Raw genomic sequence first — 27,566 nt, forward strand, 5'->3', positions numbered from 1 at the left:
CTATCTATTGTTTTCCTGGCTCTGCTTACTCTTCTTTGTAGCAGTTTATATGTCTTCCCATGTTTATATATATATATATATATATATTTTTTATACTCATCATTTCTTATAGTGCAGTAATAGTCTGTTATGGCCAAGCACCACAATTGGCTTAGCCATTGCCTAGCAACAAGCAATTTGTTTCTAGTTCTTTACCACCCACAAAAAATGGTGCTCTAAATACTTTGGTGTATGTGGGATCTTTCTAGTTTTTCTATTGATATCCTTGGGGTACATGGCTAGCAGAGGATCTCTGGGTTAAAGGGCATATACACATGTATTTCTAATATGTCGTGTATTTTATAATATATAGCCAAATATCTATTTTAGCCACGTCTTGCTCTCCGGATGTCTGGATCCCCAGCTCCCCTAACAGTGTATTCATGGGCTTGTCCTCCCACAGCCTAGCCATCGTGGACTATTAGCTTCTTTTGTCATCTTGGCCATTTTTCAGGACATGAGAGGATCCCTCAAGCCTTCAGGACTTCATCTGGACTAACGCAATGGACAGAGAGTTCACATTGGAGCCAGGAAAGCCTGGTAAGACCCTGCCTCTGACCCTGGCTGTCTACCTGGCCATGTCTCAGTGCCCAAGGCACTAGAGGAGGAGTGGGTGAAATTCCAGCTAGCTGGCTAGCTAGCCAACCAGGGCTGGCGAACTCCATTGCCCTCTTGTGGTGGAGGACAGGAAGCCTCTATTAGAGGACTCAGGTTTAAGCCTTTCTCTCGCTTGTTTCCAGACAGAATGAGGTTCTGCAGCCTGGACAGGCTCCTCTCACTTCCTCCAGGAGACCCACGTACCCCAATCATCGCTCATTGATGTTGCACCCACGCCATCATGTAATGTTCAAATGTAGCTTCCTCCTGCCCTGAGCATCCATGTGGGCTATGCTAGGGGAACTTGATGGTTAAAGGGCACCCCTCAAGGGCTCTGATGAATATTTATGGGATTGAATGGGTGGGGGAGGGAGGGGGAGAAGGAGCTGTTGTGAGGCTTTCTGTAAATTTGTCACTTGGTTTTGCTGCTTAAATTCAAAACAGGAACCATGATTATTTGTTAAAAACCCAAATACACAATAAGTGTCCCCTTTCGCCGCTAGCTTAGGCCACGTTCTTTGCTTCCTGAAGCTAGGTAAGAAATCTATACAGGCTTCAGAACAGTCACTAGAGTAAGGCAATCAGAGCTTTCTCCCACGTGTCAAAATTTAGAGGTGGCTCTGAAAGCTAGATACTCCTTCAGCCCCTAGAAAACCTGGGCTGGTATTTAGTGGCATGCTTACTTATTAAAGTAGGAAGCTATCAGCTAGCCTGCTCTCTCCCCTAGCATTTATTCCTCAGGAGAATGCTTCTTTAAGGGCTTTTCTTGATCTCTCTTAATTCTAATTATTTCTCTCTACTGATTATTTCTAATTTATCTTATATATAGCTTGTTCATATGTTGTTGTTTGTTTATTGTCTCCCTCTTTAGATTGAGAGCTCCTGGCAAGGTGCCTGGCGCATAGTAGGTGCTTGTTAAATGTTCATGGACCTACTGCCTTCTTCTTTCCCCCTTAGCTTTCTCCTCCCTAGTCCTGGGTTCACAAATTAGGGTAGTCAGTGTTCTGGGCTCTCTTTCTCCCTGCCTCCCTATCTCTCACCATAGGGTGAAGTCCCATTTCCAGATATCAACTGAATTTGTCTCAACGCTCACCCAGGGTGGATGGGTTTGGTGGTCCTTTACTCAGGTACAAATGCAGCACAGAAAGCCACAGTGGTAGCAACCAATGCTCTGTATAAAGATATTTTATTATATTCCGGGGCCCAGATAACAGCCTAGAAAAGGAGTTGTCCATTTATTTTTGGTCCCCTTACACCTTGATTTTTCAGTAAGTCTTTCTGGATCCTCTTTTCAATATGAAAGGAAATAAAGCTTAGAGTTTAACACACACATACACACACACACACACACACACACACACACACACATATGTATACATAAGAAAAAACTTTCCCAAATGCCTTATTCAATACGAAAGGAAATCAATTCTAGAATCCACCAAGCACATATGGATAAATAAAATAAAAAAGATTAAATTCTGTAGGATTATAACTTATCACGTGGCCTAGATTCTACTTGGCAAACTTCTACGCCCCGTGGGAGCATGTATACCCCAGGCTGGGAGCCCAGAACAAGTCTGCTCAACATAATACAAAACAAAAACAGTATGATCAGAACAAGGTCTAATCAAAAATAACAAAATAAAAACTTTAAATAAAGATTTTGTTGAGTTTGACTATCTCTATTCGTGTCAAGGCTCCAGTTAAGTCCCATATATTTAAATTAGCTTAAAGGGATTGAGAGGAGATGGGCTGAGGTGAAGGGGTTCCACTGCCTGGAGTTGATCTTAGGATGGTCCAGTGCCCAAATCCACCCCCAGGCACTCAGCTGAACAACTATGATTTTAGAGTGCCAAGACCTAATTGGAATAATGATAGTGCTTTACAAATATCCCCTCCTAACAACGCTGGGTGGTAGGTGCTATGCCTTCTCCTGGCCTCCCATGGCTGTACAACTCTCCTGAGACAAGACTGAAGGCTCTGTGAAGTCTAAGACTCCCAAGAGCTTCCCTCTCACCAAAGAGAGCCTCGCCATGTGTCCCAAGTGGGAAGGGAATGATGGTAGGCAGCAGACTCTCATTTCTGGAGTGTCCGCATGAGGGATACCTTAATAGGCTCTGACTGAGTCCCTACTTTATACTGGTTCAAAAATAGCCACAACGATAGCCTTATGACACTCTGAATGGCATCTGCCTTTTTAGTAAATAGACAATAGTCAATTTCAACCAGTTGTTAGACATCTCAGAGAAGACAAGCTCCACGTCCAGCCTCTTCATGTGGAGTCTCTTCTTCTACTGGATGTCAGTTGGAAAGTCAGTTCTAGAACTCAAAATCTGGGCCACAGTTCACTGCTGAGTGGTGGTCGGCTTCTGGTTTTTATTAGCCTGAATAAAATTGAGGGAAAGGAGGAAAGCAGATATAAGTCAATCTGGTGTTGATTAAGTGTGTAGAGTTCTATGCCACAAGTCAGGGAAGACAACCTGTCCTCTTCAACCTGGAATATTCTGGAAGAAGCAGGATGGCAGTAGGTACTGCTGGGTGACTGAAGGAATAAATGTCTTTTTATTGAATGATCATCTAAAGTCTCCAGTAAGAAAGGCTAGCTGGGCTACTTGCTGTTTCCACGAGGAGAACCAAGGTATTTATTGTTCAAATAACTCAATTCACCCTCTGAGTATGGGGCAACTTCCCATGCTTTGATTTTTGCTCAAATTTCTGCTTAGTAGAGGTTGACTTCTCTAAACTCTTACGATTGTCTCCCTGAGCTAAGAGATGTCATGTTCCTCCTGTCACAAGTTCCAGCTGGCCCCCATTTCCTCCTGAGCTTCTCTGTACGAGACTGACAGTATTTTTCCACCTGGTTTTCTTTTGGTGACTTTAAGTCCTTTTGTCTGAGAGGACCCTAAATTACTTATGTTCGGTGGGAGTTTCCGATGCTGCCTGTGTATCCTAGTTATTTATTTGTGACGAGAGGTGCCCTGAAGTCAGGAGTCTGGAAGTCTCATACCTGTGTTCATTAGTGTAAAGGGATTCTGAATGACATCTTCTCCTATGAATCCTTCTAAGAATCAGTCAATAAGCATTTATTAAGGACCCGCTATGTGCCAAACATTGGATGCCAAACAAATTTAGATGGCAGACAGCCTCTGTCCTCAAGGTACTTTATATTCTATTACAATACATTTCCATTCTATACAACTTATTCCCAGTCAAGTCAATAAAGGATATATAGGTGAGTCTATATATATGTGAATGAATAGACACATGCAAAATATATCCATATGTTCATGCATATGCACATACATAGTAATATATATCTCACATTTGGCGATATATTTGGAGAATATTTGGAGTATTGTACTTCAATTAGAGTAATATTTGGAGAAGACAATAATAATTGGGGAAATCAGGAGAGCCCTTGAAGGACTCTGAGCTGAGCTTTAAAGAGAGCTAGTAATCCAAGAAACGGAGAAGATGAGGGAGTGTTACAGTCATGGAAGATTGCCTGTGCAAAGTCACAGTGGAGAGAGAGAATATTATTTATGGGGAATAGCATGGAGCCGGTTTTGGCTGGAGCAAAGAGTGTGAGGGACAGTAAAGAAAAGAATTCACATTTTATCTTAAGGATAATGGCATCATTGATGGAATCAAAGATCATTGTGTATAGGGATAACATGGTGGTTCCTATGATTTAAGGCTAACAATTTGACAGCTGTGTGGAGGATGGATTGGAGAAAAGAAGAAAGAATGTAAGGAATCTAGTTAGGAGGTTCCTGCAATTGTCCAGGCAAGGGATGATGAGAGCCTAGATGTGGATAATTGAGGTGTGAGCAAAGAGAAGAGGATGGATTTGAGAGTTGTTGAGGAGATGGAATTGACAAGACGACTTATTGAATAACAGGGGAGGAAGAGAAGAATAGAAGAGAATTCTTAGCTTATGAACCTGAGTAACTAGAAGAATAAAAGCTTTCAAAAAGAAATAGGGAAGTTAGAGAAAGGGGTAGATTTGGCGGGGGGGGGGGGGGGAAGAAGATGTGTTCTGTTTTGGAAATATTGACTTTGAGAAGCTGATGGGACACAGAACCCCTCCTGGATGGTTTTGACATGGTGGAGGGGCTAGCATAGCTCAATGAAACTCTGAGCCATGCCAGGCAGAGTTATCTAAGATAGACAGGTTATAAAGGAAATTTCTGACAAAGGGTGATCCATTGGAGAAAGAAATGGCAAACCACTCCAGTATCTTTGCTAAGAAAACTCCATGGACAGTATTAAAATGATAAATGATATGACACTGGAAGGTGAATCCCTCAAACTAGAAGGTATCCATCAAGTTACTGGAGAAGATCAGAGGACAATTAGAAGTAGCTCTAGAAAGAATGAAGTGGCTGGGCTAAAACTGAAAGGAATCTCAGTTGTATATGGGTCTGGAGACAAAAGCAAAGTCTAATACTACAAAGATCAATATTGTCTAGGAACCTGGAATGTAAGATCTATGAACCAAGCTAAACTGGATGGCCAAAGAGAAGATGGGAAATTAAAAATCATCATCTTGGGTGAAAGTGAACTTAAATGGACAAGAACGGATGACTTTAATTCAGATAATCATTATGTATTTTACTGTGGGCAAGAATTCTTTAAGAGAAATGGAGTAGCCCTTCCAGTAAACAAAAAAGTGAGAAAAACAGTGCTGAGACATAATCTAAAAAGTGATACAATAATATCTGTTCAAATCCAAGATAAAATGTTCAATATTATAGCAATACAAGTCTTTGCACCAACCACCAACCAAAGAAACCAAAGTTACTTAGTTACATTAAGCCTTACAAAATATTCTAGAAATAACACCCTAAAAGGATGCCATATTTATCATAGGGGAATGGAATGCTAATGTAGAAAATCAAAAGATAATTGGAATAACAGGCAAGTTTGGCAGGCATTTGGAGAGATGTGAGACTAGAACTCAACAGAGAGACAGACAGGCAGACAGACAAAGTAGGATTGGATAAATAGATCTTGGAATCATCTGCTTGGAAATGATCATTTAATCCAATTAAAGTCATGAGGTCACCAAGAAAGAGCTCAAGACCAAAAGAGGCCTTGAGGGGAACACTTTTGTATAGAACATGGAGATATGAGTGAAGAAACTACAGAAGAGACCAAGAAGGTCCATCCCTCATGGGATGGAAAAAAACTACAACAAAGCAATGTCATGAAAGTACAGAGAAGAGGGAATGTGTTCAATACTATCAACTGCTGCAGAGAAGTCAATATGAGGACAGAATGAGGCTTCTAGTCTATAAGAAAGAGTTCACTGGTGACCTGGGAGGAAGCAGCTTTCAGTTGAATAATAGATAAAGACAAGTAGCAGATGAGAGGATGGAGGCAACTAAATAAATAGGTCAGATTTGTTTTGTTTTGTTCTATCTTAACTTATTTGGACTTTGGGAAGAGAAGGAGAGATTTCAGAGAGCCTGAGGGGATGGTCAGACCACATAAAGAGAGAGGAGATCTGGCCTTATTTATTGGCCATGGCTAAGGGAAAGTCAAAAAGTAGGGACAGAAAAGTGATGTTCAATAGGGTAAAGCCACTGAAGCTAATGGAAGAGATTGGAATTAAGAGCCCAAATAGAGGGGCTGGTATTGGCCAGAAGGCCTTCTTCTCTAAGACTGAAGAAAAGGAAGGAAGTTGGGGATGGGAGATATGTTTGATGCTGAGTTAAAAAAAGTTACTTCTCTCTATAAATGTAAAACTTTCATAGAGTTACTTCCCATCTTTCTTTTAAAAAACTAGCCCTTGGGGGCAGCTGGGTAGCTGAGTGTATTGAGAGACAGGCCTAGAGACGGGAGGTTCTAGGTTTAAATCTGGCCTCAGACACTTCCCAGCTATGTGACCCTGGGCAAGTCACTTGACCCCCATTGCCTAGCCCTTACCTCTCTTCTGCCTTGGAGCCAATACACAGTATTGACTCCAAGACGGAAGGTAAGGGTTTTAAAAAAAATAAATTAATTTAAAAAAGTAAAAAAACTAGCTCTTACTTTCTGTCTTAGTAACAACAACTCTAAGACAAAAGGGAAAGGGCTAGGCAGATGGAGTCAAGTGATAGGATCACACATCCAGGAAGTTTGTGAGGCCAGATTTGAACCCAGGTCTTCCCAGGACTGGCTCTCAAGCTAAGTATCCTACTTGTAATATCTTTTAATTAGAATATGAACATCAATTAGCTTGTGCATTAGGCTAAAGCATCAGTAAACAGAAGGCTGTGACCAGAGAAGTCACCAAATTAAATACACTGGACTGCGCCCTTTCTCTCCCCCACTCTAAAGCACATACTTTATCTTGAAAAGCCAAACTGGAGTGAAGAGCAAATTCTTACCTAATAATCTCTTGCAGGCACGGATCTTGGGGAAAAGTGGTCCTCATAAGGATTGCTTCTCCCATTGCTTTGGTTGCTGCCATATTGAGTAGCAGTGACCTTGGGGAAGAGGCTCCCATTGGAGGCTCCTAGGTTGCTGAATCCTAGAGTCCCCATCCTCATATTGGCGGAGTCGCTACTAATCAGACTGTCTTCTTCACTGCTCTTCTTCTTCTTCTTTGAACTGTAATGAGAAATCTACCCTTAGAGGTCTTGGAAAGTAGAATATAAAAGCAATGTAAAGGAGAAAATAAAACATTGAAATGCAGCTAAACAGTGCAGTGGAGAGTGTGTTGGACTTGAAGTCAAGAAGACTTGAATCCGAATCCTTCTTTAGATATTTACTAGCTATGCCACTGTGGGACAAGTTATGCAGTGCAATGAATAGATAGATAGATAGATATGGAGTCAGGGAGACTCGCCTTCAAGAGTTCAAATCTAGCTTCAGACACTTACTTACTAGCTATATGTCTCTGGGCAAGTCACATCACCCCACTTGCCTCAGTTTCCTCATCTGTAAAATGAGCTGGAGAAGGGAATGGCAAACCACTCCAGTATTCTTGCTAAGAAAACCCCAAATGGGATCATGAAGAGTCAGAAATAACTGAACAACATGTGACTGAATTGCTTAACTTCTCTTCAACTCAGTTTCCTCATTTATAAATGAGGAATAATCAGAGTGCCTATCTCACAAGGGACTCTAATGAAATAACATATGCAGAACACTTTGCAAACCATAAAATTTATATAAATATTAGGTGTTATTAATATCAGTGCAAAGAGCAAGTATGGCCTCGGAAAACTGATGATGAGATATTACTGCTGGTTGTTGCCTGAGAGTTTGCAAACTGAAAGGTTACAATGAGGCAGATATGATCAGTCACAGCCAATGAATCAAGTGGTTTTCCTTAATTGTACCCCTTTGTTACAAGGGACAGATTCTATTGGGGATAGGTAGAGTCATTGGAAATGGATGGCCATTAAAAAACGATCATCAACAAACCTTTTTATTTTTAAGAAAGGGTAATGTATAGAGACAGAATATCAGAGAAAGAAGGGACTTCTGAGATCAATTATTTTGATCCTTCATTTTATAGCCCAGAGAGGAAAGGGGTTTATGATTGGCCCCCAAAGCTAATGAGTGGTAGATCCGGGCTGGAACCAGGTCTCCTCAGTCTCAGACTACTGGTCTTTCCACTATTCCATGGTGCTGTTTATATGCATATTTTAATGAGTTCAATAAGAAAGACTCAATTCAATTCTGAAGGACTTATGACAAAGAATGCTATCCACCTCCAGAGAAAGAACTGTTGCATACTATCTCCCACAATAATTTATTTACAGTTTAATTTTGAGGTTTTGGTTGTATACGAGTATTCTCTTATAACAATGACCAATATGGGAGTATATTTTGCATGATAACACATGTATAACCCAGATCAAATTGTTAACTATTTCTGAGAGTGGGGAGGGAAGGGAAGAAAGCAGACAATTTTGACCTTGTAAATTCAGGAAATGTATGTTGAAAACCATTATTACATGTAATTGGAAGAATAAAATATTTAAACAAAAATTAAATTAATTTTTTAAAGATCCTATTCCTGACTCCTCACAATCAATTATTTGTTTGTGTCTTGTTTTTCAGAGGGAAAGTCAACTTCAGTATGAATCTCAGTTCTGACACAGCCTATATGACCTTGAGTAAGTCATTTATCTCCTCTGAGACTCAAGTTTCCTTAGTTTTCAAATGAGAGGATTAGAGTAGATGATTTCAAGGAAGGAAGGAAGGAAGGAAGGAAGGAAGGAAGGAAGGAAGGAAGGAAGGAAGGAAGGAAGGAAGGAAGGAAGGAAGGAAGGAAGGAAGGAAGGAAGGAAGGAAGGAAGAAGGAAGGAAGGAAGGAAGGAAGGAAGGAAGGAAGGAAGGAAGGAAGAAAGGAAGGAAGGAAGGAAGGAAGGAAGGAAGGAAGGAAGGAAGGAAGGAAGGAAGGAAGGAAGGAAGGAAGGAAGGAAGGAAGGAAGGAAGGAAGGAAGGAAGGAAGGAAGGAAGGAAGGAAGGAAGGAAGGAAGGAAGGAAGGAAAAAACTCATGGAAAAATGTAAATTGAAATGATTGCTTCCATTTTTTTCAGGATGTATTAAAGTAGGTTTGACATGAGATAGAGTGTGCAGGCTCCTGGACTCTGCTATCATCATAATATCATGGATTTTGAGTTAAAAGGAACTTAGGAAATCATTTAGTTCCCTCTTCCCTTTCCCTCATTGTATAATGAGGAAATTGAGTGTCAGTGAGCTGAAGTAACTTGCCCAGTGCCTACAAGTAATAGGCAGCAGAGAGGGCATGTGATGTTGGATCCTTTGCCCTCAGAGTCAGGTCTTTTACCACTCCACCATTTCATCTGGTAATGGGATCGCAGCTATTTAATGAGATATTTCTTGTGGCATAAGCGATGCTTTCCACTTCACTATTCCAAGCATCTGTGATTTCTCCAGTGCCTCCAGGAATATAGATCAAAAAAGAGTTGCTATGACTGAAAAATCCACCATTCTGTAGTTGGCTGAATGATGAGCCTCTCTAGATTTAGCTAGGCTAGACCTTGGACCAGAGTCATAACTAGGAGTCTCTGTACCCCAGGCAAGCTTCCCAATCTATAGTTAGGGCAACTGAGCAAGAGGCCACTAGGAGAGGTGGAGAGGTCCTGGGTTCCAATCTTGCCTCACACACTTCTTAGCTGTGGCATTGGGCAAGTCTTTAGGGTGAGAATAGCAATAAGAGTTTTCCTCCCCCCCTCCAAAGCGAACAAGGGTCCCCACCAAAAAAGATATGTTTAAGGGAATGAATATTTTTTTCTCTTTCCTAAAGTAGGGGACCTGTATGTTAAATCCATGGATTTTGCCATTTTATGCTGAAAGATAATTCTGTAAAGCAAATATACTGCATGGTTCTGAACCTTCAGAACACACAGGAGTCTAAGAAAGCCAGAAAGAGCCCCTTTTTGGCAGAGAATAGGCTGTTTGCCTTGGGGCACCACAGGGAGCCACTGTACAGTCTTGAGTAAGGGAAAGAAAAATGGAGTTAGAAATTCTGCTAGATGATATATAGACACATTCCCCTCCTTTTGAGCCTAGGACAGACTTTTCTTGTCAACTAAATGAAAATGCTGATAAATAACATGACATTAGAGTGTAGTGGGAAGAAATGCAGCACTTAGAATCGAAATTTCCAGTCCTGGTTCTAACATATTGTGTCTTACTTGACCTCATCTGAAAACAAGGGTCTATAGTCATTGTACTACCTGCTTCACTCAGGTGGGGCAGCCAGGCAGTGCAGTGGATAGAGCACTGGGCCTGGAATTGGGAAGAAGAGCATTCAAACACAGCCTCAGACATTTACCAGTTGTGTGACCCTGGGCAAGTCACTTTACCGGTGTTGGCCTTAGTTTCCTCCCTCATCTGTCAAATGAGCTGGAGAAGGAAATGACAAACCACACCAATATCTTTGTCAACTAAATCCTAAATGGGGGTATGAAGAGTCAGACAAGACTGGAAAACAACTGAACAACAACAAACACTTTGTCCAGTAGGTATGAGGAAAATGCATGACCCAATGGAAAGAGCACAGCCTCTGGAGTCCCAGGTGTTCGAATCACATCTCTCATGCATACTGTGTGACCCAGAGCACATTACTTAGTCTTTCTGAGCCAAGGTGGGATGGAGGGGCAGGGCGGGAGGTTAGTGATGAGCTTTTGAGCTCCCTTTCTGGATCTATAATAGGAAAACAACAAATCAAGCAAAGCCCTTCATTGTTACGGAGCTAAAAAGGAACAGTCTTGTACCTGATTACAATCAGCGCGATGATTGTGCCCAGGAGGATGGCCCCACCAACAGAACACACCACGGTGAGGACCAGCAGATAGTCTGAAAGAGAGAAAGGCAAAGTCATCAGTAAATACCTTTGACCCACAGGTTCGCTGCTCTTCAACCTGCCCCTCTGGGCCACAATGGATGTTTATGAAGACGAAATCTCTATCTTCCACATCCCAGGAAAGCAAAACTAATTGTAGTAGCCATAGAGCAGTGGAAATTCGGACACCAAGTACATAGAAGAGAGTTATTCCAAAATGGCTTCGGTGAGTAATTTGACAGAATTGGAATATGGGGCTTTTATACCAGAATTTCTCAATGATATCTTGGGAGCACAGATTTCAAACTAAGTCACTTGAAAAAACAAAACCCTTATCTCTGTCTTAGAATCAATAAGGGGTATTGGTTCCAAGGCAGAAGAACAGAAAGGGAAAATGACTTGCCCCAGGTCACACAGCTAGGAAGTGTCTGAGATCAAATTGGAACCCAACACTTCTCATCTCTAGGTTTGGCTCTCAATCCACTGAGCTGCCGAACTGCCCCTGAAAAGGATCTGCCTCCCTCCCTTTATAGATGACAGTTCTGAGTTTTAGAAATGTCTCTGTGGCTATTCCAGGTTACAGAGCAGGAAAGGAGCAAAGCTGGAACTCTAACCCAGCTCCTCTGCTTCCAAGTCCAATGCTCTTTCCATCACCCCAGACTGTTTCTCTTGTTCCTAGTTGAGTCCTCCATGTTTCTAATAGAGCCCTAGTGAGTGGTGATGGAAGGAAACAGATTGTGGAGAAAATCCTTCCTGTCCCCAAGGAAAGAACCACCCTGGCTTATCCTGAAGTCTTGGTTAAGCTATAAAATGCTCAGGTGGCCACAACAATGTTCTGGAGATCTCATTGTTTGGTTGTGTCAAGTGTGTCCAACTCTTGGTGACCCCATTTGGGGTTTTCTTGGTAGAGATGCTGGAGTGGTTTGCCATTTCCTTCTCCAGCTCAATTTACAGATGAGGAAACTGAGGCAATCAGGATCACATAGCCAGTGAGTATCTGGGCCAGATTTGAACTCAGGAAGATGAATCTTCTTGACTCTGAGCCCAGGGCTCTATGCACTGTACCACCTAGCTGCTGAGATTATGGGGAAACTCACCTCCAGTCTATCTTATCCGAGGCAACCAGAAAAGTTTTCTTCAAGCATGGTATGGAAGCAATTACTCTCCATTCAAAAGCCTTTGTTATCTCATCATTTTCAAAATGATGCCCAGCCACTTTGTCTCCCAAGAACCCCTTACAGGATGACTTTGGCCATTGCCTCTGCCTCTGGCACCTTTGCTCACATTGTTTGGCCCTAGAAAGTTCTTCCCCATCATCTCGACAAATTCTACTTATCATTCATTGCTCTTTTATGAGTCTGATTGCTATGAAATGAATAAGCTGTCTTCCCCCTTAGAAACCTCACTCTGTTTATGCCTCTTGTGATATTGTCTTCATCACAACTATTTGTATTTGACTATAAGCTCCTTGGAAGCAGCTAGGTGGCACAGTATATAGAGTAGAGGACTTGGAGTCAGGAAGACTTGAGTTCAAATTTGTCCTCAGACACTTCTGGCAGAGTACCCTGCTTGCCTCGGTTTCCTCATCTGTAAAATGAGCTGGAGAAGGAAATGGCAAACCACTCCAGTATCTTGGCCAAGAAAACCCCAAGAGGGATCATAAAGAGTCAGACATGACTGAAATTACTGAACAACAACAACAAAATAAGTCCTTGAAGGCAGGAAATGCATATTATTCAATCAATCAACTAGCCTTTGTTAAGTACCTACTATGTGCTAGGCACTGTATTTAAAGCTGGGGATACAAAGAAACTGTTTTGTTTTGTTTTGGTTTTTTGTCACTGTTCTCCAGGAACTTCTAGTCTGATAAACTAGCTGATGTACAAACAACTATGTGTAACCAAAATGTATACAGGATAAACTAGCTGTGGTTAGTAGTGCCTTCCCCAGAAGATCATTCCTCTTTGTATCACCTGCTCTCCATTGTGCCTTGCACAGAACTCCTTTTGCTGACTTGTGTTTAATTGATAAGCACCTACTGGGAGACTGTAGAGGTCAGACTGTAAAAGGGTGCGTTATTTGTGATTCTCCCATAGTAAATAATAAATTAATTATTATACTTACTGTCCTTGCAGTCTACCCCACCATATCCAAAATCGCACCTAAACAGGAATAAATAATAGTCAAACCAAGTTATGTCAAAGTTCTCCCCCGTCCTTCCCTCCTACCCTCCGAGTAGCCCACCAGCCCTCTGTACCTCTGGCTAAAGAGCCCGGGGGAACCCAAACAGCCCCCAAATTTCATGAGATGAACCCCTCAGCTTCATCGTAATCAATTCCGTCAACCCTTTAGAAACTCTGGGTTCCTATTCTACTCTAATATTTTCTTTTCTTGCTTTCTTTCTTGTTTGCTTTCTTTCTTCCTTCAATTCCTTCCTTCCTTCTTTTAAAACTCTTACAATTTCATCATGTTTTGATTCAGCAACAGGAGACCAGTCAGAGCTGGTCAAGAGGGGTTAAGGAACTTAATCAAAGTCACCCAGCTAAGAAATGTCTAGGTCAAATTTGAACCCAGTACCTCCTGTCTCTGAGCTTGGTTCTCAAACCATTGGACCATCTAGCGACCTCCTGACTAATAGTTTCTAACTGCCCCTAAGCAGACTTCTGAATACCCTGGCAGTTTCCAGCTGTCCCTGTTTTCAGACATAGATCATCTCAAGGACATTTCTACAATCTTTTTTTTTTTTAATAATCCTTCAATTCCTTCAACATTTCCTTCTTGCCATTGGCTATTCTGTGATCCCAGGCTATATACGTGCCCTATCACTCTGCCCTCTAAGAATCTCCTTCTCCCCTTCCTCCCTGGGCATCCCTATCTGGATAAGGCATCCTGTTGTCCCGAATTGCCATTCCTCAACCCTGAATAAACGCCTCACCTCTCCTAGTTGGCCTGAGGCTTTTTCCAGGTTGGCAAACCATAAATAATCATGGAATGATGGAGCTTGCAGGAACCTTTGGGTTTCCATAGCCCTGTGCCCTTTGTGCAGGCGAGGACCAAAGGAGATGATTTATGGGCCAATGTCGCCCAGTTATCCTAAGGCAGAGCTGGATCTGGAGCCCAGGACTCCTGAATCTTAGACTTCTACTTCCCAGCTCTGAGATCTCTTGGCTCCATAATCCGTTGTGTCTATTGGCCAATACCAGCTTCACTTACCCTTCTTTTTGCCTGCCCACCCTTGGAGGACTGGCAGATCATTCTACTTACTCCTGACATTTGCCGTTGCCCTTCCTGATGTAGCCTGGCAGGCACTGGCATTTTGGAAGTAGAGCGCTGGGATCCTTAATACATTGCTGATGGCTTTCTTTATTACAAGTGGAGGAACAAACTGGAGAAGGCAGTGCAAAAACAAGATTTTAGAGATCACATTGGCAATAACACTTTCATCCCTCAGGTCTCACTTTTCCACAGTAGTTTTTGGAATTGGTTTTTCGTTTCTTTGGTCAGGACCCGTGTTTTCAGGCGACTTCCAGTGAGGACACGCTCTTCTCAATGCAGATCTTGGGGTCTAACCAGAGGACAGCTCTTAGAGCAAGTGTGCTAACCTAAAGAATACTTGTTGGAATGTTCCAAAACTCTGAATTGCTTTCTAAAAAATGAGGTTACAAAAATTGGTGGTTCATCCTTGGAAGAGAAGAAAACCATTCATCGCTTTATTCTCTTAAGTACATACGACTGTGAATGGCTACGATCCATTTCCTTGCCTATTAAGGATGAGGAATGCAAAAGTTTACTAAAAAGCCAAAGGGGTTCAGTGACCAAAAAGAAAAAAGTCAAGAACTGTTGTCTTAGAAAATGTCTTTCATATCGGCGTATTTGGGGTTTCGTTTTGGGGTTTGGGTTATGTCTGAGTTTGCTCTTACAATAAGAACCAATATGGAAGTCGGTTTTGCATGACAATAAAAAATGAAAAATTAAATTAATTTTTAAAATGTCCTTTAGGGGATAACTAGTTAGTAAAGGGGACAGAGCTCCAGACCTAAAAATGGGAGGTCCTGGGTTCTAATCTGCTCTCAATCACCTCCTAGTTGTGTGACCCTGGGCAAGTCATTTAACCCCATTACCTAGCCATTACCACTCTTCTGCCTTAGAACTAATACTTAGCATTGATTCTAAGAGAGAAAGTAAGGGTTTTGTTTTTATTAAAAGAAATTTTCCTTTTTAAATTAAGAAATAATTTTTCTCTTTCTCCCATATTAAAACACCAAAAATCTTTGTAATAAATATGCATAATAATTTGGGGGGGATTTTTCTTATATAGTATCCTGGATCCTCTGATCCTGAGATCAGACTTGCTCAGTGTCCCACAGCCAGTATGTGTCAGAAGTGGGATTTGAACTCAAGTTTTCCTGAATCTGAGGCTAGCTCTCTGTACACTTGATGTATTAGAGAGTACTAAATTCAGTGAGGAAGACCTGAATTTAAACTCCCACCTTAAGGGCAGCTAGGTGGCACAATGAAGAGAGTGCCAACCCTGGAATGAGGAGAACGTGGGTTCATATATAGCCTTAGACATTTCCTATCTGTGTGATCCTAGGCAAGTCACTCAACCTTCTCTGCCTAGCCCTTGCCCTTCTGTCTTAGAGTTGTTACTAAGGCAGAAAATGAGGATCTTCTGGCAAATCACTCAATCTTTTTCAGCCTTGATTTCTTTATCTCAAAAATGGGAATAATAGCAGCACCTACATTAGAGGAGATTGTATGAGATCATCTATGCAAAGTGTTCTGCAAACCTTAATATCCCATATTGATACTAGTTACTAAAATGATGATGCTAAGCTGCCTCCCATTCAGAGACACCCGGAAATTGAGGCAAAATGATTTGTCCAGGATCACCGGGCCAGTAAGCGTCTGAGTTCGGTGCCCTATCCCCTACTCCATGCTTTCAACATCTAAAATAAAATCAGACAGAAACATCGGTACAAACGATGGTGCCAACATGAAAGGGGAAAAAGGTTAGCCATAGGAAAATGGCTTTCCTTATTTACTATTTTTACTATTACTTTACCTGAGCAGAAAGAAGAAGGATTGGATGCTGGTCTTGCCAGGTCTTGTTGGCATGGACATTGTAAACCATTTGTGCAATCACTGAGGCAACCAGTCAGGTCACACGTATTCTTTGCTAAAGAAGGAAAGTGAACAAATCAGTACTCATTCAGCAGACTGGTGGTGTTCCTTGCTTTTATTGCTAGAGGAGCCCTTTGTGGAGTGTGGACAAATTGTCATGTTTTTAAAAATACATGAGTGTGAGGCAGCTAATTAATGCAGTGGAGGAAGCACTAGGCTTTGAGTAGGGAGGACATGGGTTCAAATATGGCCCCAGACCTTCTGGCAAGTCACTCACCCCCAATTGCTTAGCCTTTGCCACTCTTCCACCTTAGCATTGATACTGAGACAGATGGTAAGGGTTAAAAAAATACACGGCTAAACTTTTTTGTAGTGGGAGAAAGTTAATATGTGTGTCCATCCCCTGGAGAATAGCTAAACAAATTGCTGCCCAGGAACATAGACCACAGATTAAGAAAATCCCTTTAATACCGTGTGCTAAGAAATGTTTAATAAGATGGAAACAGAAGCAGGGAAAGACTTGTAGGAACTTAGTGTAGAGGGAAGAAAGCGGAACCAGGAAAACAATGCTGATGTTGCTTAGATGTGTCCAACTCTTTGTGACCCCATCTGAGGTCTTCTTGGCAAAGATTCTGGGGCGATTTGCCATTTCCTTGTCCAAGTCATTTTTTATAGATGAGGAAACTGAGGCAAACAGGGTTCAGTGACTTGCCCAGGGTCACACAGCTAGGAAGGATCTGAGGCTGGATTTGAGCTCAAGAAAATGGGTCTCCCTAATTAAAAGGTTAACACTATTCATTATGGCATCACCTACCTGCCTGGTTGCTAATAAATGGTTACTGATCAATCGATTTGGGGAAAGAACGCCAACACCACAATAGAAAATGGATGCCATGAAATTATAATAACCAAACTTGGCCCTCGTGAAGAGATAGGCACATTCCCCATCTTCTAGGCAAGAGTTGAGAGACTATGAATGTGGATAACTGAAAACTGCAAAGAATTTTTGTTAGGATTTTTCAGTGTATTGGTCAGTTTGGCTGAACTGGTTTTATATTTTTGTTTTTATTTCTTTTATTTATTAAAATAAACATTTATTTTATTTTATTTTATATTTATGTTTGTTTATTTTGTAAGAGATGGCTCTTTGGGAGAAGGAGAAGAAAATTGGGGGAACTTTGTAGGTGGGGTCAATATTTTTAATAAAAATTCATCTTAAAAATATACAATTCCTTGTTTGTCATTGCATTTAAAAGCAATTAAAAGCATCCATATGGAAGCTATGATTTTAATGTAGATTAGCTCTAACATAGATAGAGCCCCAGATCTGAAGTCAGGGAGAACTGTTTAAATCTGGCCTCAGACACTTACTAGCTGGGTGACCGTGGGCAAGTCACTTAACCTTTTGGCTTCAGTTCCGTTATCTATAAAATGGGAATAACATTAACACTTACCTCCCAGAGTTATTGTGAGAAGCAAATGATATTTTATATATTTATATATAAATATAATATATCTATATACACATCCTTGCAATACATATTATACACATATAAATAAATGTGTATGTTATATGTACACACATGTAATATAATATATTCAATAAGAATGTAGCATAAATGCATAATTAAATATTTAACATATAATTAGGTATTTCAAATATAGATAAAATTATATATGTAAATATATGATTATAATAATATAGATAGAAAGCATTTAGTACTGTGCCTGGTATACAATAAGTGCTATATTAAAGTTAGCCATGGCAGTTAGGTGCTGCATTGGATAAAGCACTGGATTTGGAGTCAGGAAGACATCTTTCTGAGTTCAAATCCAGTCTCAAACACTTACTAACCGTGTAACCCTGAGCAAGTCAATTCACCCTGATGCCTCAGTTTCCTCATATGTAAAATGATCTGGAGAAGAAATTGGCAAATTACTCCAGTATCTTTGCTGGGGTCAGAAGTGTCAGATTTCAGAGCTGACAACCACCAAAATTCACATTTTTATTTGTCAAAGTGGATCTTTCAAACTGTCTTTTCCATTTTATTTTTCACAGGTCAAGTTAGAGATAATCGAAATGTTCTAGGATTGTGCCACAAGCTTAAGATTAGGACAGAAGGGAAGGCAAGTTGGCAAAAATCTCAACAGGCATTTTTCTCCATTAGAAAGCTCTGTCTGACTGGGTATGGCCATCGCTTTTCGTCTTTCTCTCCCTGTCCCATGGCCATTTTCTTACTCGCTCAATGAGGATATGTATAAAAGAAACAAGGGGCGGGGGGGGGGGGGAATGTAATTTTGATTCTTTTTGGGCAAGTGGGAGGATTCAAAGAATAAGAGGAAAAGGTAATATTTGGCTAAAATGAAACATGGATATTCTTTGTGGCTTTTCCTTTTAAGACTTTCCTTGAAAAACTTAATTCTGCCTATAATGCAAATATGCCTTTCAAGTACACCTATAAATCGGCAGATCTTTTGGTGATTTGTGAAGGGAAATTCCGCCATACTTACTCTCATAAAAAAACGTATCATTAATCTTCAGCTGTTCCTCAATGGCTTTGGTAACGTCAGCCTCATTTACTTCTGAATTTTTTTCAAATATGTTTGTGACTGTTACAGCAGCTTGGCCTCGGCTGCGAACTACAGATCTGGTTGTTCCAAATGTCCTGGAACGAAGAGAGGAGGATAAATATTTAGCCAATCACAGATTATGCTGGTGGACCTTCATAGAAAAGCTATTACTCCCCCCCCCCCCCGAAATCCACCAAACCTAGAACTCCTCAGTTTAGTTTCCTGCTAAAAATCAATAGGTTGGAGGGCAGCCAGAGGAAGGCAATCAGAATAGCAAAGGGACCCAAGTTCACACCATATGCAGAAGGGAAGAAATTGGGGATATTTCGTCTGGAAAAACAAAGGCTCAGAGTTGGAGTGGCAAGGGTTGGGGTGGGGAGGTTGGCATGACATCTGTCACAAAGACCATGGATTTGACTTGTTTTCCTTGGTCTGCAAGGAGCAGTTGGAGGAAAGGGTAGAAACACAGCATATGTTGCTGTTCAATTGTTTCAATCCTTTCCAACTCTTTGTGACTCCATTTGGGGTTTTCTTGACAAAGATATTGGCATGGTTTGCCGATTCCTGTTCTAAGTCATTTTAGAGATGAAGAAACTGAGGCAAATAGGGTTAAGTGAGTAGATTAGGGTCACATGGCTAGGTAAGTATGTGAGGCTAGATTTGAACTTGAAACTTCCTCACTCCAGATCTGGCGCTCTATCTACTGTATCATCTAGCTGCCCAGAAATAGAGCAGAGCAGAGTAGAAAGAATATTGGATTTGGAATCTGGGGATCCAGGTTCAAATCTTGACTCTGCCATGTGACCTTGGGCACTAAACCTCTTGGTTATTTAGTTTCCTCAATTTTAAAATTACCTCAGTAATCTCTGAGGATCCTTCTGGCTCTAAATCTATGATGCTCTAATTTACAAAGAAACATGTATGTTTACTCTTACATCCAGGAAGTTACAGTAGGAAATTTTCCCTAATAATTAAAGCTGCTATCAAAAAGTAGAATGGACTGCCTTGGGAGAACTTTCCATTCAGGCTTTCAAGAGATAGTTGGAGGTCCACTTATTGGGGGTGTTCCAGTGGGGACCCTAGTTCAAGTACAGGTCAGACCAGTAGACCTTCCTTTAAGGCATCTCCCTGTCTGGGATGCTGCTTTCGGTACTACAACTACTGTTGTGGATGGTCCATGGCTCTCTCCAGACTTAATTTTTATAAACCCAGACATCATGTCATAAGATCAAAGATCTAGGGCCAGAAAGGGCTTCAGGGGCTATCTAGTCTCCTTCCTCCTAACGTTTTACAGAAGCTAAGTGAGGTTAAGTGACTTGACTATTATCATACATAATGGGTCAAAGGTGGAATTTGAACCCAGATCCTTTGACTCTAGAGCCCATTTACTTTCTTCCATACTATACCATCTCTAAGTGAGTGTCCAAACAATTTATTTGTTATCCCCTACATGATAAGCATTATTTCTACCTTAACAAATAACTACATATCCCCAAAAGAATATCCATTCACTGGATCATTCCTTTATTAACATTTAGCATTTAATTAAGATCTCAGTGGATAGAATGCCAGCCCTGGAGTCAGTAAGACTCATCTTCCTGAGTTCAAATGTGGCTGCAGACACTAGACACATTTCTTAGCCCTGTTTTGCCTCAGTTTCCTTATCTGTCAAATGAGCTAGAGAAGGAAATGTCAAATTACACTGGTATCTTTGTCAAGAAAACCCCAGATGGAGTCATGAAAAGTTCTGCATGTCTGAAATGACTGAAAACAAAAACTTGTTTTCAAGGATGGGATAGGGGGAAGAAGCAGTAATTTAAAAACTATTTTTGTTTGTTTGGGCAGGAAGCCATGAATCAAACAATCTGTTCCTGCTGTGTACAGAACAAATCCTGTCCCTTTTTAGAAAGAGTTTTCAAAACCAAGTTTTTCCTCCCACATCCCCACATCCAGGCAGTGGCATTAAGGGAAGACTAAAAATGGTCTCTTATGGCAAGAATGACAGCAAATTTAGGTAGCACAGACTTCTGGGAAAAATGAGGACAGAAGCAGAACACCCCCTCCCCAACTTACTGTAGGTCAAGAATTATTGTTTGTCCATATGTATTGTTTTCGGAAAATGCAGCTTCAAACTGTAAAAGAGAAGAAGAATTTTGATCATGTCTATGGTCATGTGAAAAAGTGAAATTTGGGTACCAACAGAAATGAGTTTGAAAATTAGCCTAAATATGCATCATTTGTCAGCATCTAGACATTCATCCAGCTGTTTTTAAAAGAATACTCTCCTTTTCCTCCTCCTCCTCCTCCTCCTCCTTTTTGTTTGATTAACATGGAAAAATGTTATACATGATTGCACATGCAAAATCTATTACAGTCTGGGAGGTGGTGTAAAGAGAAAGGAAGGATGGGAAGGAGGGAGAGAAGTTGAAACTCAATTTTTTTTAGATCAACATTAAAAATTGTTTTTACATATAATTGGGGAAAATAAAATATTGTTTTTAAAAATGACACCAAAGAACACATTTATCATTATCTTCTTCTTTTCAATAGTAGAAATCTCCATTTCATTTTTGCATATATTTTTGCACATATATTATTATATATTAGATATTTTTACATATATATACATATATACAATGTAAAGAGAAAATAAGGGTTAAAAAATAAAAGTACATGACATCAAATTAACAGTAAGGGTTGGAATGCCTCCAGGTCAAACATACTTAACACTCAACTACATTTCTTATCTTGACTAGTAATCCTTATAGAATAAAACCATAACGAATTGAGGAGGGTAAAGGCCCTTTGTGCTTTTTTTAACAGTTAAGAATTTGAACTCTATTTTCAGTCAGGATGTAGATAAATAGATAGATGGATAGATGGATGGATGGACGGACGGACAGACAGACAGACAGACAGGCAGGCAGGCAGGCAGACAGACAGACAGACAGACAGACAGACAGACAGACAGACAGACAGATAGATAGATAGATAGATAGATAGATAGATAGATAGATAGAAGGAGAGAGAGATGGATAGATGGATGGACGGATGGATAGAGAGAGAGAAAGAGAGAGAGATGATAGATTATAGATAGATGGATGGATAGATGGATAGAAGGAGAGAGAGATGGATAGAAGGATGGATGGATAGATAGATAGATAGATAGATAGATAGATAGATAGACAGACAGATACATATATACACACATAATATACATATGTACATACAGCATACACACACTCACAGTTTCTCTGTTACAAAGGAACTAAGAAAAAGCAAGAGTTTTTAGAACTTTTTTTAAAAGCATGTGGTAGGATTTTCTTTTGTCCATTTTTTCCTTCTGTCTTTTGGAAATCAAGTCATTTAATTTTTAAAACATCATCTAATAGCTCTGATTTCCATTCTTTAATGATTTTCTCAACTGGGTTTTGTTTCCTATAAAGAAGTAGGATGCAGTAGCTGAAGAATCCCTGATCCAAGCACGGATGCTTAATAGTTGTGTGACTGTGGGCAAGTACACAACCTCCCTGGGCCTCAGTTTCTTCATCTGCCTCACAGGGCTACTGTAAGGATCAAATGATATCATGCATGTTAGAGTGCTTCACAGTCTTTAAAAGGCCAGATAAAACGGCAAGCTATTACTATTACCATCACAAGAAAAAATTCACATAAAGACCTCTAAGAGTATTTGTGAAGATTAAAGAAGAACTTACGAAACGTTGTACAGAAAAATATAAATTCTGATAGTTTTGAGACTTTTTGTCATCTAGGCCTGATAGTTCTGTTTGCACTGTAATTGTCCCAAGGAATGTTTTTCCTGAAAACAAAACAAATATATGAATGACATATTACTCAAATAAAGAGCTTTAAATCTTCCCCAAACACATGTTTAGCCTAGGGTAGAGAATAGAGGTGGACATGATAGACTTCTTCAAGTCAGGATGACCCGAGTTCAAATGTGGCCCCAGACACTTCACTGGTTGTGTGACCCTGGGCATGTCACTTCACCCTGTTTATCTCAGTTTCCTCATCTGTCAAATGAGCTGGAGGAGGAAATGGCAAACCACTTGGCAAAGTATCTTTGCCAAGAAAACCCCAAATGGGGTTACAAAGAGTTAGGCATAACTGAAATGACTGAACAACACTAAAGGGAGTCCAAACTCTAGTTCAACAGAAAGTTGACTAGGCCAAGGCAGAGTTGGACCATGGTACATCTGAGAGACCCTTGGACTAGGAGTCAAGAGATTTAAATTCTAAGCCCAACACTCACTAATTAACTATGTAGCCTTGATAGAATCATTTCTTCTCTTTGGGCCTCAGTTGCCTTATCAGGCTGAATTTAATCATCTCTAAGTTTCCTTCTTGCTCTAACAGTCTATTATCTATGACTCTGCCTCAGTTTCAAAGGACATTTTCCTTGGCTTCTTATTTTAAGAAGCCAATTTTTTTAAAAAAAGGAAAAAATTTGTATGGGCAGATGGATACCACGTAAAGTTTAGTCATTTTGACTTGGTTGCAGAGAGTTCTATAACCCCAAAAGTTTAATCATGATTTTTGTCCTAGTCTTTGGCCTGGCTCTTTAGTCCAAAGAAGACACTTTTTACCTTTCTTTGATAAATCAGTACCAGAAGGGGCTACTTACAACCACTTCTGTGAATGGGGTTTCTCTACAATGGTCAAGCGACCAGGAAACAGCAGCATGGATAGGTATGGCAGAGAAAGGGAAGCCCTCTTGAAGAAAGGAAGACCCAGGGTTCAAGTCCTGCCTCCAACATAGACTGTGTGGTCAAAAGTCACTGAACTTCTCCATGTCCTAGAAAATTTACTAAAACCATACATAAGCCACAGATGAACTGGGGGGAAAAAATCTACATTGGTAGAGGAGGGTTTTATACCAGGAGTTTTCTACACTGGTCAAATCAGAGCTGAATGTGTGTGTGAGTGAGTGTGTGTGAGTGTGTGAGTGTGTGAGTGTGTGTGAGTATGTGTGAGTGTGTGTGAGTGAGTGTGTGTGAGTGTGCGTGTGTGTGTGTGAGTGAGTGTGTGTGAGTGTGTGTGAGTGTGTGTGTGAGTGTGTGTGTGAGTCTGTGTGAGTGTGTGTGTTTTAATAAGATTTGGACAGGGTACCTACCTTCATAACACATTGACTCGTTATAGTAATAGCCTTCTGAACACTGGCAGTAAGCTTCAGAGTTCAGTTCTATACAAGAGGAATCACCTCCGCAGTTCTTCTTCATACAAGGACTTTCAGGAGCTAGGATGGAAAATGCAAGAGGTGAAGGACCAACTATGGCATCATCCAATAAGGTTAAATTTTGGATATTGCAATACTGGTACTTTCCTCCGTCTCTATAAATGTCCAGGCCCAAGGTCCTGCCCCAGTTGTCTTAGCTCTCAGAAGGGAAGGCTACCTACACATACAAGGCTTGGTTGATGGTTTTTGGCCATCTACTTGGTTTTAACTGCCACTTTCACCTTGCACAGGCAGGTTATAGGCATTGCCAAGAGATTTGGGTTGGAGAGGGAGAAATTGAGATCTCAGGAGTCTAGTGACAGAATGATTACCTCTAACTCAGAGACTTTGGCTAGAATACCATTCAATAAGCTTCAGAAATTAGGAGTTAGAGCCTGGGTGTAATAAAGAATAAAAGAGTTTCCATTTCTGATCCTCACCAGGAATTTTTGGATGGAAGGGCCTTCTAAAGTCTTCTTGTTCTTCCCTGTATTTCTAGGCAGATTTCATTTATCTATATTTAATTTTTATTTATTTTTTCCATATTGTTCATTTTTGTAAGTGAGTAATCCTACAAAACCCAAACCCCAAAACATAAACCCAAATAAGCAACTGAAAAATCAGATGCTTTCATTGGCATTCTGATTCCAACAGTTCTTTCTCTGGAGGTGGATAAGATTCTTTGTCTTAAGTCCCTCAGAATTGTCTGGATCTCTCAGCTAAGTTTTTCACAGCTGCTCATTCCACAGTATTGCTGTTACTATGTACAATGTTCTCCTGGTTCTGCTCACTTATTTTGCATCAGTTAATGTAGGTCTTTCCAACTCCTTCTGAAAATATCCTGTTCATCATTTCTTATAGCATGATAGTATTCCATCACCATCATATACCACAATTTGTTCAGTCATTGACTCCCTAATTGATGGACATCCCTTCAAATTCCAATTCTTTGCCATCACAAAAAGAGCAGCTATAAATATTTTTATACAAGTAGATCCCCCCTCTTTTTTTATCTCTATGTGATACAGACCCAGTAGTGGTATTACTGGATCAAAAGTTATATATTCTTTTTTTTTTTAAACCCTTACCTTCCATCTTGGAGTCAATACTATGTATTGGCTCCAAGGCAGAAGAGTGGTAAGGGCTAGGCAATGGGGGTCAAGTGACTTGCCCAGGGTCACACAGCTAGGAAGTGGCTGAGGTCAGATTTGAACCTAAGACCTCCTGTCTCTAGGCCTGGTTCTCAATCTACTGAGCTTCCCAGCTGCCCCTGTATATATTCTTTTATAGCCCTTTGGGCATAGTTCCAAACTGCCCTCCAGAATGGTTGGATCAATTCACAGCTCTACCAGCAATGCATTAGTGTCCCAATTTTGCCATATTCCTTCCAACAGTTATCATTTTCCTTTCGGTTGTCAAGGCAGTGAGGTGGCCCAATGGATAGAGTAGTGGACTTGCTGCCAAAATGCTTCAGTGGAGGTTCTGCCTTAGATACTTGCTAGCTGTGGGGGGACCCTGGGCAAACCATCAGACTTTTCACAAATCAGTTTCCTCAACTTTAAGATGAAAGGTTTGGATTTGATGGCATCTAAATTCCTTCCAGCTCTAAATCTATTGGGGAGAGAGGAGGTGGTATTCTTCCAAAGTGATCCCAAAGTGTTACATCATCATAGAGTGGGAAGAGCTAAAAATAATCAGGCTCTAGCCTTTACTCTGTCACTAGGTGATACTGTATATCAGACAAGTTGCTTGACTTTTCTGAGCTTTGGCTTCTTCTGTGAAATAAATTGATTGGACTAGATGGACCCCTAAGGGCCCTTTAATTGGCTGATTCTAACTGTATCTCTTTTGCCCTAGCTCTCATGAGAAATTCCACCAAAATTCAAAAGGATGAAAAGCATTGTATTGGTCATACACTAAGTCACTGCCTAGAGGTTTACCTTCTTTCCTCCTCAGCCTTTGTCATAGAAAACGGGAGCCAATGGGAGCAAGGATAGAAAGAAATTCATTTAGGAAAATAAAGGTGCCAGCCATAGCCATAAGGCTATGTGTCAAGACTGCTTAGCTCTCTTTTGGGATCAGTAGTTAGAGAAGCACTTTGGATGGTGTTATGTCCAAAGCTTCTGAGTTAGAGATAATGGTTCTGTCTCTACTCCTGGAATTGCAGTTTTCCCCCAAACCCAAATGTCATCAAGGTAAAAGTGTCAGGCCATATTGCAGGCCTGGCAGAACTATAAGCAGTTTGTCTGCCTGACCTATTCTGGCCTTCTCTGAAACTGAAATCATTGCTACAAAGGCCCCATGGTCAAAGAAGAAGTCAGGGCACAAAAATAAGGGCAGAGAGATGGATGGATGCCTCTACCTTCATTCTAATCTCTTCAGGTTAACCTGTAATCCAGTCCCAAAGCAAGATACTTACTGGGTGCTGGGGTCTGGCTGATGGTCTGGGTCTGAGCGCTAGGTGTTGTGGGTGTTGCGGTCATCTGGCTGATGGTCTGGGTCTGAGCGCTAGGTGTGGGTGTTGCGGTCGTCTGGCTGGTGGTCTGGGTCTGAGCGCTGGGTGTGGGTGTTGCGGTCGTCTGGCTGGTGGTCTGGGTCTGAGCGCTGGGTGTGGGTGTTGCGGTCGTCTGGCTGGTGGTCTGGGTCTGAGCGCTGGGTGTGGGTTTTGCGGTCGTCTGGCTGGTGGTCTGGGTCTGAGCGCTGGGTGTGGGTGTTGCGGTCGTCTGGCTGGTGGTCTGGGTCTGAGCGCTGGGTGTGGGTGTTGCGGTCGTCTGGCTGGTGGTCTGGGTCTGAGCGCTGGGTGTGGGTGTTGCGGTCGTCTGGCTGGTGGTCTGGGTCTGAGCGCTGGGTGTGGGTGTTGCGGTCGTCTGGCTGGTGGTCTGGGTCTGAGCGCTGGGTGTGGGTGTTGGGGCCGTCTGGCTGGTGGTCTGGGTCTGAGGACTGGGTGCTGTGGTCAGGGTGGTATCCACATTGTTTTGTACGAGTGTTGTAGCATTTGTCTTGGCTTGATTGTTACCTGGTGGGACAGAAATAACAAATTTGAATTCAAAAAGTAGAGCACAAGAGGAATATTTTGGTTATTGGGCTTTACTTGACCCAGCTTGAACTGAATTTACATAAGAATCTCTGCTCTTCAGGAATTCACAAGACAGAAACATTTTCGTGCAGAGGGATCTACTTAGTTCTAATATTAAGTTTTATCATATGGCAAGAAGGTAGCTGTGGCTGTGGCTAATTTATATGGACAATTTCCTATCCTCTAATGTCCTTTTGTTAAAAATACATTTCATCCATGACTTTTTGTCTTGACATCACAGTCCTTTCAGAGGCCCTCCCCACTCCTTCCACACACTGAACTCTCCCCTGCTGAAGAAGAAAAACAATTGGACAAAAAAGATATAATATTTTATTTTTAAATATGTAATTATATTTGTCTCTTATCTAATAGTCCTTTGTCTCTCTGATACTAGGAAAGTACATATAGTGTATGTTTCCTTATTTGCTCTGCAGTACCTTCATTGGATTTTCAAATACTGAGAATTTGACTTCTTTTCACTAAAAAATCCCTTTTTACATTAGTGTAGGCACACATTTCATTCTCTTAGTTCTGCTTCTTTTGTTTTGGAATCTCTAGATTCCTCACATTCGTCATTGTTTACCACACAATAATATTCCACCACATTCAT

At 41.0% G+C, this 27,566-nt stretch overlaps 1 protein-coding gene across 1 annotated transcript; it reads right to left on the reverse strand.

Annotated features, from left to right (window-relative positions):
- Window positions 1–1,803: 1,803 nt before the first annotated feature.
- Window positions 1,804–27,566, reverse strand: MUC13 (mucin 13, cell surface associated). The gene is made up of 12 exons (XM_056826088.1): window positions 27,524–27,566; window positions 26,300–26,896; window positions 23,779–23,901; window positions 22,361–22,464; window positions 20,718–20,776; window positions 18,585–18,739; window positions 16,015–16,128; window positions 14,214–14,334; window positions 13,074–13,111; window positions 10,882–10,963; window positions 7,011–7,233; window positions 1,804–3,020 (listed from the first exon to the last, which is right to left on the reverse strand). Exons 1-11 carry the CDS (start codon window positions 27,564–27,566, stop codon window positions 7,011–7,013), a joined length of 1,659 nt encoding a protein of 552 aa, XP_056682066.1. The 3' UTR covers window positions 1,804–3,020.

Source organism: Monodelphis domestica, chromosome 4, assembly GCF_027887165.1.
Source record: "Monodelphis domestica isolate mMonDom1 chromosome 4, mMonDom1.pri, whole genome shotgun sequence".
NCBI classification, from domain to species: domain Eukaryota; kingdom Metazoa; phylum Chordata; class Mammalia; order Didelphimorphia; family Didelphidae; genus Monodelphis; species Monodelphis domestica.